This window comes from Podarcis filfolensis (genome assembly GCF_964270895.1).
Source record: "Podarcis filfolensis genome assembly, chromosome: 12".
Taxonomy (NCBI): Eukaryota; Metazoa; Chordata; class Lepidosauria; order Squamata; family Lacertidae; genus Podarcis; species Podarcis filfolensis.
The window spans coordinates 20721884-20737142 of NC_139614.1; the positions used below are offsets into that span (position 1 = coordinate 20721884).

The 15259-nt window shown below is 39.6% G+C and overlaps 1 protein-coding gene across 29 annotated transcripts in view; it reads left to right on the forward strand.

Annotated features, from left to right (window-relative positions):
* TBC1D5 (TBC1 domain family member 5) overlaps window positions 1-14975 on the forward strand; it is a 248346-nt gene extending 233371 nt beyond the window's left edge. For 18 of the 29 annotated variants that reach the window (XM_083577774.1, XM_083577770.1, XM_083577790.1 and 15 more), the window contains 3 exons: window positions 3801-3880; window positions 5370-5546; window positions 10884-14975. In XM_083577774.1, the coding sequence (XP_083433900.1) occupies window positions 3801-3880; window positions 5370-5546; window positions 10884-11180 (554 nt within the window). In that variant the 3' untranslated portion in view covers window positions 11181-14975. Of the gene's footprint in view, window positions 1-3800; window positions 3881-5369; window positions 5547-10675; window positions 10789-10883 lie in introns of all 29 variants that reach the window. The other 11 variants (XM_083577783.1, XM_083577788.1, XM_083577780.1 and 8 more) reach the window with 1 other exon arrangement.
* The last annotated feature ends 284 nt before the right edge of the window (window positions 14976-15259 follow it).

The following is a 15259-nucleotide window of genomic DNA, read 5'->3' on the forward strand; positions in this document are numbered from 1 at the left end:
CACACACACACAAAAAAACCAAAGCAGGCCTGCATATCTGTCATTGCAATGACCACACCAGGAAATACAAAGTAGAAGGATGTTTATTACTGAATTAATCCCCTCTCATATAAACATATCATTATATTATTTAAGATTGAAATATGTTCCAGGCATAGAAGTTCATAACTCGTATATAAATACATCAGTTTCATATTCTAGGCATCAGCTATTTTCTGTCCATTGAAAGGATCAGAGTATTAATAAATAATAAATAAAAATTCATGCTTGAAAACAGTATGATTTGGTAATTTTTTGTCTTAGCATCCAGTGCACTTGGAAATATTCCAACTCTAAAAAATATGACAGTTCTGCACCCAGAAGGTAGTTGAAACTATGTCAGCCATATGCTGATTATTTGGTGTTAGAGCTTTTATCAGCTCCGAGACTTTGGGTCAATATACTAGTTTACACTATATATCTGAGTATTTCTAATGGCTTTTTCATGCAAGCTTGCTCTTCTGCTCTTAGCTAAATATCTGGGGAGGTAACTAGAAAGTATGGGGTGATATTTTGGTGATCTGTAGCAGAGTTTAGAAACTGTGTTATGCAAGACCTGGAGAATCATGCTGTGTCGGGTCCACACCATTTCATATGTAGGTTCTCATCTTTCTGACCAACTGTGTTGTGTCATTGCATCACATAAAGTGGATGGGAGGAAAAATATGATGCATGACTGCAAGTACCACAACCATCTACAGGTGGACCAGGACCAGCAACCTTAATGCTGAAGCTAAGCAGCTCTGATCAATCCCTGTGTAGGAAACCTCTTATTAATCCAGTGTACACTGGAAGGCTAAGTTACACCTACTGTTAGTTATTGAGGCAGAATATCTTTAAATCACAGATGTGGCACAAACCACTTGAAGTTGTTCAAGCAAATGCAGCTCTCTTTACTGTTCTCAAGTTCATTGGCTTTATGATAATTAACCAGGTGACTTTTCTCTTACACAACATACTACAGTTAGATATGTAATTGTTAAAAATGTTCAAATTTCCATATCTGTATGACGGCATCATCATACTTCTACTCAGACATATCTTTTTGTTACCATGGGTTTGATCCTGAGGCTGCCAAGATTATAATTGTATTCCCTGGAATGTGAAGGAGGGAAAGATGAGTTAGAGCAGTAATTTTTGTTTGTGTGTTTATACAAAAGCTTTCTCATTAAATGTTCATCCACTTCTTTTGCTGCACCACACAATGACAACATAATTATATATTTGGGACCCTGCCTCTATGTTACTATGGAAATAAATGTGGTGTCTTGAATAACATAAGTATAGCATGTGTAAGAATGATAAATTGGTTCTTGTGGTGAAAACTGATAAATGGGGGAAAGGCTTCAGATTTTGTAGTTAGTCCATTTTGTTAGGTGCAAAGAGCTTTGAGAGCACATTTCTTCAGCATAATATTGAAGAAACTTTCTTACTTATTATTGTTTCAGCAGAACATCACTTTAGTACCTGTTGAGCAGATCTAATGAATCGTAAGACTAGCTGCCACACTTTGATTGAAACGTTGGGGTTTTTCTGCCTCACGCATAACACTAGAAGTCAGGGTCAACCAAAAATATTTAGCTGTCTTTTCCCCTTAAGTGAAGCATATCATAGGTAGAGTCTGGATCCAACCCATTCTCTTAACATGTTGTTTTGGGATAAGATCAAATATCTGGGATAAGATCAAATAACTCAAGTCTTTTTAAAATGTTGCTGCTATTGTAATGGCGGTTATTGATTTCTTTCCCGTCCTTCACCTTGAGGTCCCATTGCAACATTCTGTGCTGTTGGAAGGGGAGGATGGCTTTAGTTTAAACTAGATAAATGTTTGCATTAAGGACAGTTATAAACTTTGGAATATCTCTAAATAAGTACTTTGCATTCATCTAGTAAACTACAGTAGATGAATGCATGTGCAAAATGAGTGATTTTAATTCTGCAGTTATTTTAGCTGATCTGGAGGTGCTCTATACATTGCATTTGTTTCTCAGAGAAAGCTTTTGATTTCTAGCTCATTTTCCTCTGGTTTACTATCTCTATCATATTTATACAGATAGTACTAACTATCTACACCTTTGCAATGGCCCTTGGTCTTTTACATTTTTTTCTGCTGTAGCCCCTTTTCCACTTTCTTCTTGTGCAGGTTGCTTATTTTGAATGATATCCAACATAAGTTTCCTTCCTCTCTGCTCCTGTGCCACTCCTGCCCCTCACCCCAACAAATCTGTTCCAGAGTCCCCCAACCCTCTAAAACAGATTTGGCAGGATCATGAGGGGCTGCAGGGAAGAGGGAAGGAAGTACAAATTCTATTGCATGAGCAGAAATCTGTTCCGTTAGGGGTGGGTACAATTACATATCACCCTTTCTCTGTTACATAACAGAGTTTATATAATTCTGCATCCCCTGGCATTTAAACCTCAAGTTTTGAATGAGGTACATAGCATTACTCTTGGCTGAGTAGTGTGGGCTGCAGATTACATCTTTTCCCTAGAATTGCTTGTTGAGTTGTTGATGTCATTCATCTTTACAGCTAGTGCCTGTGATTTAATCCTAACTTATGTATGAAAAATTGCTGAAATATATCAACAGTCTGGAAACAAAGCAATCTTTTGTCAAGAGTAGACAAGTTCTGAAGTGTGTATATTCTCTGCTGATTTCCTGAAGGAGAATCGTGGCTTTCATCTGCTTTTAAACAACATGAGACATAACTCAAGGAAGCCATTTGTGACACAGAAACAGATTTTGTTTGCCTTGCAAATAATTTATAAGTCTCATAATTCATTTGTGTGGTATCAGTGCTCATTGTTCCATAAAAGATGCAGCTCATGAACCTTTTCTTATTTTAAGAGAGAGATTTCAAGTTTTACAATTTGAATAACAGCAACATCAGATAGGAAGAATATTTCAAAGCAAAAATGTTTCCAGATGGGCATTTTGTCATATATGCAGTACAAGCTTATCAATACAAACATAGACTCAGACTGGGGCAGAACTATAAAATTCTTGCCTGCTTTCCTGAATTTAAATATCCCATCTGTTGTTATTCCAGGTGTTCAGTTTTTTTCCTGCCTACATGACTTAATTGGGCAAACTTGGTACTTGCCTTTTAGTCATCTGTTTAATTTGCTCTGTTAACTCAGGTGCTAAGGGAACCTGGCTGCAAATGCAATAACTTAACTTGCACATATTCATTCTTAATTTACAATGCTACCCAGATATTTCCTCTTAAATTGGGGAGTATAAGACAGTGAAGATCAGTAGTCTGATGGAGAGCCAATGCAGCCTTCAAATAGAAAACATGGCCCCTTTCACTCTTGATCTCACAGTTGTTTTTGGCATTGCAGGAAATATTCAATATAAATTGTAATCAAATGCAGCATTCATATGTAACAATAAATACTGGTTTCCTGCCATATGAAAATTAGCCTAAGCAAGCCTTGGTATCACCCACTCCCCTCCTCATGAGGAGATTAGAAAAAAATGCTCTCGTTTTTATATAGTCATAGTTGAGCCTTACACCTGAACCCTAAACTGTGCTTAATTTTAATTATGGTTTGTTGAAACAAGCCAGCTTCATCAGCCAGTGTTTCCGCTGAACTGTAACTGTAAGTGATTTTTTTAAGGGTTCTTATCCAGACTCCGTATTTTTTTAGATATATATCAAAGTATACATTCATCTTCATGGCCATTGGGTTGCATGTAATCTTGAGGCACGTAATCTTGGTGCTTTCTTGCGAAATAATTGTTTTTGGCATTGCAGGAAATATTCAAGAAGTCATTCTTCAGGAACACTTGGAGAAGGAAGATGAAATTCTAGTGTCCTTAGCTGGATTGAAGCAGGTATAGCTTTTGACAAAATGAAGATTCTATGTATAATATGTATAAAAAATTTTGAACGGCACTTCTAAAATGTATATGCTTTTATCTGAACTTTGCATTATTCAGGATTATAATTGCTGAACTTTAATAGTTTGTTGGGATTTATTAGGATAGTGAGCAAAAGAAGAATCTGTGGAACTTACTGAAATAATAATGCTGGTAGACAGTTCTGCCTTTCAGTTTCTTCTTGCTGCTGTGAGCTAAAGAAACAGTAGCCAGAGTAAAAGGCCATAACTTTATCAAGCAACATGGCAACCAAACTCAAATTACCCAAGGCCATTTCAGAGGGAATCTGGCCAGCCCCAATCCAGTCCTCCAGGGCATATCCATGATAGGCCAAACCATTTTAATAATGAATTCCTACACTAACAGGATCCCCAGTGAAACACCAGGAACCCTGTTGATTCTGTATTCTCTTGTCATCAAAGTTAGAATCATAGAGCCGCAGAGTTGGAAGGGACCACAAGAGTCATCTAGTCCAACCACCTGCAATACAGAGATATTTTGCCCAATGTGGGGCTCAAAGCCACAACCCTGAGATTAAAAATCTCATGCTTTACTACCTCAGTTATGACAAGTAAGACTATAAGCAATTGAACCAATGAAATGACCTTAAAACTTCAGGTCATCAAGAACAATAACCTTAATTGGACCAATTGTGCCCTTTGGAATTCCACAGAAGAGCAAAAATACACAACCAGTCAAGTTGGCATGTAAAGATCACATTCTAGTGCCCAGTAAAGGGAATTTTTTTAAGCCCATGATGTTGCAACAGGGTGGGTGGCTAGATGAAATGTCTAACACATCTCAGTGCTCCAGTTTTGGTTTGCCTTCAGTTTACATAGGTTCACCTTGCAAGATCTCACAGTATCTCAAGCATTACTATCATTTCCCGGAAATCTTGTGAGGCCAAGAACTCCAAACCTTGCAAATTTCTAAGGGAATTTGGCAACTTGGCCCCTCCCTGCCCACTTTCTTACCACACTCACTACCACTGAGGGATGAACAGTGGGGGACCTTTTAATGGTGCCCAGTCTTTGTTCTTCATATTCTAATGTCATTGCAGTTGTAAGATCATGCACTATGGGTGCTTTCAGATTATCAGTTTTAATATATGTCTGTTCTCTCTTGCAATTTTTCGGTACTTTGTGGAATTGTAGGCTGGGTCCAGAAAGGGCTCAGGTCGATACACTATGGCACATTTCAATGTTTTAATGGCATCCAGGGGAACTGATATCCTTTTAAATGCATTTCCTTTATCTCATCATTCTTGCTAGAAGATTCAGTGGCACCCTAATGCTTTTACTCAGAAACACAGTTGTCATTTTTATAAATGTCTTCAACAATTTAGGCAATCAATGCATAAGAAGATTGATTCCGAAGAGGGCCTGGCTTTAAGTGGCAGATGTTGCAATGCAGCTAAATTACTTTTTTCCCCCTTGATAAACAGATCAAGGATATTTTGAAAGGTTCCTTACGTTTCAATCAGAGCCAGTTGGAGGCCGAGGAGAATGAACAAATCACAATAGAAGATGATCACTACTGTTCCAACAATCAGACCAAGGAGACAAATGAAGCTGTAGAAGAGCCTTCAGTTGGAAAGGAGCCCCTGCCTCTAAGGAAGCAGGTAAAGTGCATGCGTTTCAGAAAAGGAAGGTCTGGGGTACTTTTTAAAGCCTTAAAAAAAGCAGACAGGAAAGATAAAGGCCTAATCCAAGGCAAGCAAGTCCCAATGGATTGCAGGCTTAGAATTTAATAATAATAATAATAATAATAATAATAATAATAATAATAATAATGATGATGTCACTTTCAAAATAAATAAGTATGCAATAGTAGCTTCCAACTCCATTTGAACCTTTTTTCATAAGAATCTGAATTTATCTTTTAAACTTTCTGATGGCCACCAACATGAATAGCTTTTAGGTGTGACAAGTTCATGGACCATAAGACTATTAATGGCTACTAGTCATGGTGGCTGTATACAGTGGTATCTTGGTTTTCCAACAGAATGCGTTCTGAACTGTTGGAAAACCAAAGTGCAGCTTCTGAATGGCTGCAGGAGCATCCAATAGTTTTCTGTTCATAAGCTGTCCAGCTATGGGATGTTGCTGAACCAGTGACGGGGCTGGGATGCAGACTGCAACCCAAAATCATATTAACCAGTGTCATTATTCAGTGGTAAATCTACTCTGAATCTTCAAAGTTTTAGGACCAGGTCAGCTTAGAATATCTGCTTGAACATGAAAAATGTGATTTCAAAATGTTTTGGACTGGATTCATTGCTGTGATGAATCACATGCTCAGAAGCCTATAACTGTTGGGTGCTGCTGAGAATTGCAGTCTGCCTCCAGGATATCAAAGGAAGAAGTTACTGTTTTCCATATGACAACTTTTGTTTAGAAAACAGGCTATGTCTGCTTACCTGTTGTATGTCATTGTGAAAGCCAGGTCTACAGTAAGTAACAGGCTCCAGTTTACATACTGGACTTCCCATGTCGGCATACTTTTATTAGCAGAGAATGTAGGAAATTGCACACCATTTAATGTAAATTTCATCTCATAAAATAGCCAATTGATACTTTTCACAGGACAGGCGGGTGTGGCTTAATAGGATTTTCTGTTTATGAATGTTAGGATAGACGGTTTCTGCATTTTTTTACATTTAAGGCAAATATGATAGCCTTTCTATTACTTACTTTGCAAATAATATCCAATGGGTCTAAGCGATTACACCTGCTTTTCAGTCTGCTGAAAGCCCTGCTAAACATTTTAGAGACAACATTAGAGCAGAATACTAATGCATAGTATGAAACCCTCATTCACTGAAATAGATTAAATTAGCCCTTTTGAATTTCATGGAGGTAGGGTTCTATCCATCATGCTGTTGTGCAGATTTATATAGAGGCCACCATCTTTACAACTAAAGTGGGCAAGTGCTTGCTCAAATAGGTAAAGACAATGAGATCTGACTCTGGCAAGCTGTCAGATGTTTGGGTGGAGTGTGCTCCACTAGAAAGTGAAGCTAGAGAGCCCTGAGAAGGGGTGGTGGTTTTGTTGCTTTTTGTGTATTTTCATGGAACAAGTGTAAGATGGCGAGCATTGCACATAGCTTTGGTGGGGAAGAGGTGTCTCCATTCTGTGAGCTTGGTAGCTGGTGTTCACAATGCCACTTCCCACAAATCTAGATCACTGTATCACTTTATTGCCAAGAATATGGAACTTTTTGCTCCTGGAGCCAACCGCCCACGGGTTGCACTGAACAGGTGGCCAGTCAGCAAGGTTCTGCCCTATCGACACTGTCACTGATTGGGCCGTTTGAAAGGGCATTTTTGGCAGGAATCCACCCCTAGATCCTCAGGCTATGGGGAATCTCCTGCAACGGTCAAGCAGAGGGAATCGAGGCTGGAGCACGAGGAACCGCAAATGTCACACCCCCCCCCCCCCGGGAAGGTGGTGAGCAGCCATTGCCAAGAATATGCAGCTTACCATAAGAGCAGGCAGACACCAGGACCAAAGTATGGTGTTTCAAGCTCATTACTATGAGGGGGGAAAGAGGCCAAATTATATATCTTGCTTGGCCTGTCCCAGTAGGAATTCTGCCTGAAATTGGGCCCTGGGTATCCTGAATTAAAAAAACCCCTGAGGTGCTAGGTAGTTGTTTGTCCTCTTCTTTTTCTTCCTTTTTCCTTCTCTTTGTGGGATGTATAAAGGAACAATCTTACTTTAGACAAAAAGAATGTAGATCGGTTCCAATATATATAACATGTAATGCTAACTATGCTTTTTATTTCAAAAAATGAGAGGAAAGGAACACATTAATACCTCTATTTCATGTCTTCCTTTGTTCTGCTTAGCTTTAACTTTAATCAGAAGCATTTAAAGAAATAAAAGCTTCATAATGAATTTTCAGAAGTTAAGTCAGTGCTATGTTCAATGGCCTATACAGAAAGGACACCAGAGCCAACTTTCAGTTTTAATGAGGCACGGTGTCGTATTGTGATGTCTTTAGGTCAGGCTGGAAGAATTTTATGAGTGCAGCATAAGCTTTTAAAATATTGCCATGAATTAATTGGAACATTTTAATGCATCAGTATCTGTTCTATCAAAGGCAGTAGTTCTAAACTTAGACTAGGCTGCAAGTCTCTTTGAGCAGGCATGCTTTGGATTGAGCTTTTTCTGTATTAGCACCAAAATAACTAATTGTATTACTTTTTCTGCCCCTCTGTAGTAGTATGTGTGAGGCAGCTTCAAGGCTGCTGCCTCTACTCCACTGTATTGCAATTATGTTGTGGCTGCTCACATTTCAGCTTCTTCTTTTTAACATTGGGCTTATTCATGCATAAAGTTTATTTTGCCATGATTACCTGCACACAATAATTTCCATACAGATGCAACTGTGTTGAAATAGCCAGTAATCCAACGTGTAGATTAAAAATGATCCAGCATTTTTAAGTCCCATAGATTTCAGTGGCAGAGTTAAACAGATGGTTAACTCTCTTCCAATAAGATTAGTGAGGTTGAAAGTTCCAGAAAGGGGGGGGGGGCTGAACAGCCTTTCCTCTTTTTTCTGCTGCCTCAGTCATTATAGACTTTATTAGAGCTAGGACAGTTGAATGCTTGATAGGAAGATTGGGACTTGACCTTTCTCTATAAATCTATTGAAGATGCCAGTTGTCATCTCATAATAAACAAAAGCAATTGTGTATGTCTGATTGTGATTTGCAGAGAGATAGCTTTACAATTGTTGTTTAGTCGTGTCCGACTCTTCGTGACCCCATGGACCAGAGCACGCCAGGCACTTCTGTCTTCCACTGCCTCCCGCAGTTTGGTCAGACTCATGTTTGTAGCTTCAAGAACACTGTCCAACCATCTCGTCCTCTGTCATCCCCTTCTCCTTGTGCCCTCCATCTTTCCCAACATCAGGGTCTTTTCCAGGGAGTCTTCTCTTCTCCTGAGGTGGCCAAAGTATTGGAGCCTCAGCTTCACGGTCTGTCCTTCTAGTGAGCACTCAGGGCTAATTTCCTTAAGAATGGATGCGTTTGATCTTCTTGCAGTCCATGGGACTCTCAAGAGTCTCCTCCAGCACCATAATTCAAAAGCATCAATTCTTTGGCAATCAGCCTTCTTTATGGCCCAGCTCTCACTTCCATACATCACTACCGGGAAAACCATGGCTTTAACTATATGGACCTTTACAATAGGGCAGGGGAAAGGAGTGAATTAATTTAGAATTTTACAAAAGGCCAATTATTTATATGATCAACACATTCTGTTTTCTTTATACGAGACCAGGGAACGGTCAAAATTCAGAGCCACTGTAATATTTACAGTTAGGGCTGGCAACACGCAAGGGAGAAATCAGTTTCAAATGTTTTGCTTGCTGGATTTAAATTTAGAGGGATTTGCATATTCTTTGCATATTGCATCAGTATAGATGTTGAGTAGAGGAAGTTTCAGCAGGATGTTGCTTTTCCTCTCTTGGTACTACAGTTGTCACAAAAGCTACGCCTGGTGGCATTCTCTCCTTTGCAAATTTTGAGGGAGAGGGCTCTGGTGCCTTATAAGGTGGAATGGAAAGGGAGAGTTTGCTTATTCTAAAACTGCTGTTGAAATGAAGGGAAGGACAGCTGATTTATCTCTCTTCCATGATTTGGTTCCAGACACCCCTTCTTTCACTGCTCACTACTTTACCGCTTCCCATCAGCCACACCAATTCCAGTCTTTCATCACCTGCCCTGCAAATGCAGAGAGCCAGTGTGGTGTGGTGGTTAGAGTGTCAGACTAGGACCTGGGAGACCAGGGTTCAAGCCCCACTCAGCCACAAAGCTCACTGGGTGACCTTGGGCCAGTCACTGCCTCTCGACCTTATGTACTCCTCAAGGTTGTTGTGAGCTCCTTGGAGGAAAAAGTAGGATAGAAATGCAATCATTCAATCAATAAAAGATAGCAGAAATTCATTTTGTGATTCTTACACAGGACATTATTTCTCTCCCCACACCCCCATGGATAGCTAAAGGGAGGCACACACATGAACCCATAAAACATGTAGACCTGTTTAAAACATAGTATCAGGAGGGTTTGCTTGCTTTAATGCATGATGGAAATAACTTTCATCATACTAGAAGATACTCATCAGGAAAAAATGTTCCAAGAAGCCATATGGCACCGGGTGTAAGGTTGTTAACTTTCAAAGCTACTGGAAGTATAATTCTGTCATATTCCATTTATTCAGTAGCAGCAGCAGATGGGAGAAAACATGCTTCATATCACTATGAGTTTTCCTAAACCGAAACTGGCAGAGGAAGGAGTGGGGAGATATTTCACCTCTGAAAATAGCAGCGTCAGAAAAAAAAGCTAGCATGTTGCAAAGGATGCTGCAGGGAGATATATCTATATATGGCTTGAGAAACTAATTACATATAAATTTAGAGATTTCATTTTAAAATGTGTAATGGAGTTATTTTAAGATATATATTTTTGCAATGCTGTAGTTAAGAGCCAAGCCTTATTAACGGTTTGCACTTTGCGAGTCACCAAGAGCCACTTCTCGTGTGACATTTTTTCTGCACAGGGATAATTGAAATGTACAGGATCATTGTAAAGAATGTGTGGTTGCTAATGTGTCGGGAAAGCGACAGCACAACTTTGGCGGGAGGGAGAATTGCATATGCTTTGAACGGCTTCGGTCCTGTGCATGCTTATGATAGGGGACACCTTGACCCTATAAACCCACTCATCCTTTATAATCTGTAGGAGAGACCCTGCTTAAAGAGTTCCCAACTAGGACCCCCTTTATATGTGCCTTTACTGGTGTGTACCTTTACACGGGAACGATGGTGGAGGCAACGGCAGCCACGCCTGTAAAGGTATGTGCTAGCTGTGATGATGGATGCAGTAGGCGTGGAATTTAAAAATGGATTTTCTGACATGCTTGCCTGTTCAAAATTCTTTTGTTTCATAGGCTGTGGGCGATTCGAGTGGAAACTCTGCCAACAGGCCCACGGATGACTATATTCTACTTTCCAAAGAGGAGGGAGGGAATGTTTGTCCTGCTCCGGAGCATGTGCAGACTGTGCCAACCTGCAAGGATGTGACCACCAAGAGTGAGGTCCCATGTCACTCTTCTTTAGCCTTTTCTGATCCATTGATGGGGTCCATATCTGCCTCTTCTAGTAACCTCAGTTCCAGCCCTGATGACGACAGCAGCAGCAACAGCAAGGATTCTGATTTCACCATTGTTAGCCCCTTGGAAATTTAAGTCAGCCTGTGAGGTCAGCTGTGGCACATTGGCGTGTGCATCTGACACTTCATGGGACTGGGAAACTCATAAAACCAGAGCACAGATGTGGTAAAGGCAGTCCTTTTTCGGCAAGGAAATCAAGACAACAATTATGTAATGATTGCCTTTAAAACATGCACATGTGAATCTCAAGATCTAATGTATACTAAAGGTACTCGTAGGTTTACTTTGTTAGCAACTTCTTGGAATATTGAAGTAGTAGCTCATAGTCACTCATCATGTAGAATAACATGAAGTATATAATCTCGTGGGTAGACAGGTGAGCATCTTTTCCAAATGTGGGGAAAGCAAATGAGCATCAGCCTGGATCCTGGCAGATTGATTTGGTCTCAGGAGAGAGTGGGGGTACTCTTCCTCAAAACATGGCAGCTAGAAAATCTGAAAAGTAAAGGTTTCAGAATTGCATCCTGGTTGCATCTCAGGCACTAAGACAATTGACTGGCCTCCTGAACCATTTCCTGAAAGAAAAATAACATGCTGAATTTACATACAGCAGAAACCACTAACTGCTGTTCCTATCGTGCAAAAATTTCCTCGTAAAGTAATACAAATTAGGTGCACATTAGTTGCTTTGAAACATTTAGACTGTAGTCTCCACTAGATATAAACTTGTCTCCCAATGAATAAATTGTATTGTTGTATATTATAGCCTGGAACATATTTTTATAGCTATTTCAGGACATCCACAATCCCCTCAGGCCCAGGACCAAGGCTCATTGTAGGGTCATAATGCAGCAGTGTTCCTTAGCCGTGTAGAAACGGTTCCCTGGCACTCATTTTTTAAATTTAATTTAATATGAGTGCGCATGATTATGTATACATCACTACATGGTTCCCACAAAGGGCAACAAGATTCCTCATGCTTTTTTATACCAAGGATGTCATGTTTCACTCTAGCTCAAATTTCTCTCACAATCTTAAGAGTAGGCTAAACTATTTCCCAAGGCTGATTCTGTCCTTGGGATCAACTGATATGTCAGTGTCCATAACTAGTGCATAGTAAATAATGCTGATGGAGTAGTGGCTATGTTCCTTTCTAGCTTTTAAGAGTATAAGTTCTCAAAGTAGCTCTTCCTCTGAATCTCACACCCAACATGGCCAATTTCAGAATAACCAGATGGTAACCGCAGAGAAGAGCTACAAATCAGGGAAGCACAGGTCTGAGCGATTTTCCCATGGACCTGCTCCTTTCCCAGTGAAAACCCACCCTTAAAATCAGAACAAACAGCAATCCATGGAAACCCCAATTGCTGTTTTCTCCAGTTGAGCGCTAAAGAGTGGTTTTCCCCAGGAAAAAGCAGCAGGACAATAGGAAGTATGCATAAGCCCAGAGACATATTCTGTTCTCAAAAGGCTTCTTCCTTTCCCAGGCAGCCAGTGCTAAACATTATGTGCAGCATTGCTCTAGATTACACTGACTAATGTCACTCAGCCAGGGGGAGAATTTGGGTTTATTGAGATTAATAGCCCCAAGTGTCTAACCTGTTGGGGATCTTTCACCTTAGCAATAAATTGGTGTTGAACAGACTGAATTTCAGGAAGCTTCTGGCGTGCAGGTTGAACACAAGAAAACTCAAGGGATGGGTGGGTGGGTGGGTGGGTGGGTGTCTAGGTATGCCCACCCATCCATTTCTGTATGCAAATATGCCATGACAGGGTTTCTCCAGATCTCATCAAGAGATAGGCAATGGTTCAATGATGTCAACCTCCAAAAAGACCTAATTAGCCCACTAATCTGGTCTCTCTCTTTTTAACTGCATTTGGAAAGGAAACCTCTTAGCCGTGAAATGTGTAATCCATTAGGGAAGGAGTTTTTACTAAGGGTGTTGTGCTTCATTATATATAATTATCTCTAGGACCTTTGGAGGTAACAAACAAACAAAGGTTGCTAATATTAATGCAGCCTATTCCCCCCCCAAAAAAAGCCTGTTCTGTAGACAGATGCTGCTGAAAGATATTTTCAAAGATTTATCTCAAAGTAGGACACTTTGCTTGTATGCTTTAGTTTTCTTTTCCAGACACACACAGAGAGTATAACCACCGTCATGTAATGCAGTTGCATGGTAAGTGATAGGGCATGAAGATGTTAATGGTGATTAATTGCAGTTGTTACTTACATTAAGAATACTTCTACCCCTCCATCTGCAGCATGAGTCATGCTAAACCAAATTGCAACCTGACCCCAAAGCATAAGTGTTACATAACGGATAGCTCTCCTGAGAATATTGCCCCTGTCATTTTGTACAGGGGATTGTGGGGTTGGGAGATGTGAGCAGTGGGAAGTTATTGGATCATATTTTGCCCTGAAGTGAATGGAATACGATTGTTGGGTGAGTTTGCTCTCCCAGAAGTCAGTTGAGCTAGCAATACAGTGATACTTTCCCCTAGTTTTGTATCTATGAATGTTCTGGGCAGATGACCCAAATTAGCAGGTAATAGCTATTGAACAGTGGCAGGTTCACATTTGCATATTCAGACACTATCAAGTAATTCTTCACAAGATGATGCCCTTGTGCCTTGTAAAAGTGGGAGTAATACTGAGAGGTTGTGTGAAGAGCTTAATAGCAAATACAGTTTGTGAGGTCACATTGCTGTTCTTCTGCATGCAAGACCTAAAACATACTGTGGTTATGCAGTTTCTGTGCCACCTTAAATCTAGCACTCCTTCTCATTTAAACTTACACAGTAAACCACCTCAAGATTCAGCCTTTATGGCCTGTGCAGGCTTTTTTTAAATATAATTTCATTTGAATTTGTAAGGATGACAAAAAAGGATTACATAGCTTGTGATTAATTTTGATCCTTTAAATGTGACTAACCTTTCTGTTTAGATTTGTTTCTGTTATAAAACAGGGGAAAGTGCCATTTAGAGTAAACAGCTATTTAAAAGTGGGAAACCAAGTAAGAGAGAAACTAGAGTATGGTATATCAGCTTTCATCAGGTGGGGGTGGGGGAATTCATAGAAGGTTTTGTAATTTTGTTATGATTGACCCTTGCTGTCTACAGATAATTCAGGGATCATATTATTTTTCTTGTCAGAGCTGTCTTCGTGCCATGAAACAATGCAATTTATTTTATTTCTTGCTATTATCTTGCTGGGATTTTTTTAAAAAAACATGTTTGCTATAATTAGTATAACTTTACTTCCTCAATGCCTGTAATTATCTCTGGTTTCAGAAAATAAACAGTGCTTTACGGAAGGACAGCAATGAAACCTAAGTAACTCCATTAGAGGAGTCAAAATTGGTAACCCTATAACACAGTCTATCTCAATGTTATACTGGAATTTGATTTTTTGATAATTCTGGAAGTGCTTGGTTTTGTATGCATGTCGATCCAGAATGACTACCATAATATTAGGTCATAATAATCCCATATTGCCTTACATTTGGATTCCTAGATGGTACTTTCCACTTTAAAGTACCAGTTTATTATGTCTTCTAAAATTAACCTACTCATCTTGTTCATGGGTATCAGTAATCTAATAGAAAATAATATGCAGTATAAATGGCTGCTTAGTACTAATACGTGGAACTCTAAAATGTTTTTTTTCCAGCCTCTTAGAGTCTCGTCTGATTCTTATCACATCTTCGCCACATGGCTCTTTCAAGTCTGTTGCATGTAATGTCCACATTACTGCAGAATGATTATGACCATATAGTGACTGGATGTTCATTTTTAGCTGTGGAAATTTGTATCTTTCCTCTAGAAGAATGTCTGACGTACTTTATTAAAGAAAGAACTAATATGCAGACGCTTTGCATTTCCCCTTGAGTTTTTCTTGCGAAAGTGACAACTATCCTACATTGTCTCCCTTTAAAAAAAAAAAAAGGCAGTTCCTACCCACCTTCTTGGAGTTCCGTCTGCTCAAAAGGTAGGAAAATTAGATTTGATCTAGTACCGTCAAGTTATTGTGTGCCTCATGTCCTCCTGTGAGTCAGCAATTTGTAAAAATATGTGCATGCAAAAGAGAAAGTTAAAGGAATGTTCCTGTACACAAAAGTATGGAAAGAGCAATCCATTCTGGCCCATCTCC